The sequence below is a fragment of the Eimeria mitis genome, genomic scaffold, assembly GCF_000499745.2.
Source record: "Eimeria mitis Houghton genomic scaffold, Emh_scaff5679, whole genome shotgun sequence".
NCBI lineage: Eukaryota > Apicomplexa > Conoidasida > Eucoccidiorida > Eimeriidae > Eimeria > Eimeria mitis.
Genome location: NW_013573932.1, coordinates 1 through 2,073, shown reverse-complemented (window position 1 = coordinate 2,073; position 2,073 = coordinate 1). Strand labels below are relative to the sequence as shown.

At 52.7% G+C, this 2,073-nt stretch overlaps 1 protein-coding gene across 1 annotated transcript in view; it reads left to right on the top strand.

Annotated features, from left to right (window-relative positions):
* The window catches only part of EMH_0083530 (uncharacterized protein), a gene marked incomplete at both ends in the record, with an annotated part of 1,759 nt that extends 451 nt beyond the window's left edge, over positions 1–1,308 (top strand). The window contains 3 exon segments of the mRNA XM_013500647.1: positions 42–683; positions 848–1,256; positions 1,260–1,308. Coding sequence (XP_013356101.1) covers positions 42–683; positions 848–1,256; positions 1,260–1,308 — 1,100 coding nt within the window.
* Between the last annotated feature and the right edge of the window lie 765 nt (positions 1,309–2,073).

Below are 2,073 nucleotides of genomic sequence, written 5' to 3'. Positions count from 1 at the left end.
ACCTTCATCATTTCAAGGTTTTCATGTGCCGAGTTCCGCAGCTCCCTTAAACGCGCCTTTGGTTTTCGACAAATTCAACCAAGGCTTGGTGTTGCTTCAAGCCCAGCCCAGGGCGCAGCCGGGTGCCCCAGTTCACGACGTTCAGCCCAGCATACAGCGCAGCACGTTTCCTTCAATTGTTGGGGCATTGTCTGCAGGAAAGAGGAAACGTGAAGATTACCCAACGACGTATCCACTGAATCCGCCAAAGAGGTATATGTCTCCTTCTGAACAAAGCACAAGAGCGCCACGGACGCATGAAACTAGTGCGCGCAAGCCTTCAAAAAGCAGCAAAGATGCACAACTATTGGAAAGTGAATGGCGAATAATGACTCAGGGGCTGCTTAACGCTTTGGGAGTTACAGACCCAGAGTCGCGTCCCAGTGGCTCAACGTCTAGTTCCCCGTGTGCGTCGCCAGTTCCTTCAACGTCTGAGGAGGCTAGCAATGCAGCGTTGGCCAGCGGAATGCAAAAGCCATCATCTCCTTCGTCAGGGTCCCCTGGCTCTCCTCTAAACACAAACGAACCTATTGCCGCTCCGGACGATAATCCGACTCCAGAGCCCGTCGCCTCGACGACTAGCCCTAAGCCTGCCTCGCCTGCCAGGGAACATCCTTTCTACAGGATCCCAGTCCTGCAACCAGGTGCTGTCGCAAAGCCGCTTTCNCGCCTGCCAGGGAACATCCTTTCTACAGGATCCCAGTCCTGCAACCAGGTGCTGTCGCAAAGCCGCTTTCTTTGGAGGACGCTCGTTCGCGTCAGCCCCGTAAAAAACAAATAGGTTTTCTTATGCGGTATGTACGCTCAGTGCTTGTGCAAGATATGGTTCGCCAAGTAGACTTAGAGGGCCTCCTTTGCAAAATGGAAACTCTTGCAGGATATTTGATGCACTCACACACGAAGCGTGCGGTTCAACTAGTGCCCCAAAAAGCTGTTCGTGCGCTGGGGCTCCGCTACATGATATTAGATGCACTTTTTGTCGCAAGGGAGGTACTGGGGGAGGCGGGGAACAGCAATTCGTGGTGGGAAGAACTCGTGGCAAACATTCCGGAAGAGGTGGCGGATAAACCTTATAACCGATCCTTCGGAGATCAATTTGAAGTGAATATTCGTCTCAGAAAAGCTTTGTGCGCAGCGATACAGCTGCTTAAGAAGGGCATTCGTCCTAACAGAGAAACAACAATTCTGTTGAAGCGACAGCTGCTTTGCAAAGAGACNATGATGACCGGCCATATAGCGGCGACGGCCGTGGATAGCGAGATTCCATAGCTGAGCAGAAGCTAAAGTACGGACCTAGCTTCTCAGACCCATGCGGAGGGTCTTGCTGTGCTTGCAGCCTTTTGGAGACAATTTTATTAGCCCGACTACTAGGCGCAGGTAATTTGACACCGGTGCATTGACCTACCTCGTCTCTTTGTGCCAGAGCTTGGGTGCCACCGCCACACTAGAGAGAGCATTGATGGCTGCCCCCTGAATTCGTCTGACGGGGGCGAGCATTGTTTGCCGCCTGTGAAGCCCGACGTTGTTTCCATGCATCCCCCTTCTGCACTCGTGCAAATGCATGCAATGTACCACTCAACCTGCAGTCATTGTGCCGTTGGTAACCGGTCGATATCCTACTGAATACCCGCAGCTTTAGATGTCCCTGCTAGTTGGCCATGGCAGTTCCCACTCTGCGGTCAACAGTTGCTGCTTCAGTGCCACATGGTAACGCCATGACTTGCAACGGAGTTGACCCAAACCCGGTGCATGCTGGCAGACCGTTCGAGGGAAAGCATCAAACACGTTTTTTGAGGGAACGGTCGGAGCAATCAATTGCCCAGCAGCGCCAGAAACCGGCAGCAAAACTTTTCTAGAATGCCTGGAAAGGTGCCGACACAAAGAACAATAAAAGGCATAGTGTAGTTGATAAAGCAAGCGCTGGTGCACGAAATGCTTCCCCCCGGCTCGCTCCCTAGGCGGAGAGTTGGCCATCACCCCTTTGAACTTTGGGATATCCGATGCACAAGTAGGCAACGTTGCGGTCTGCTTCGT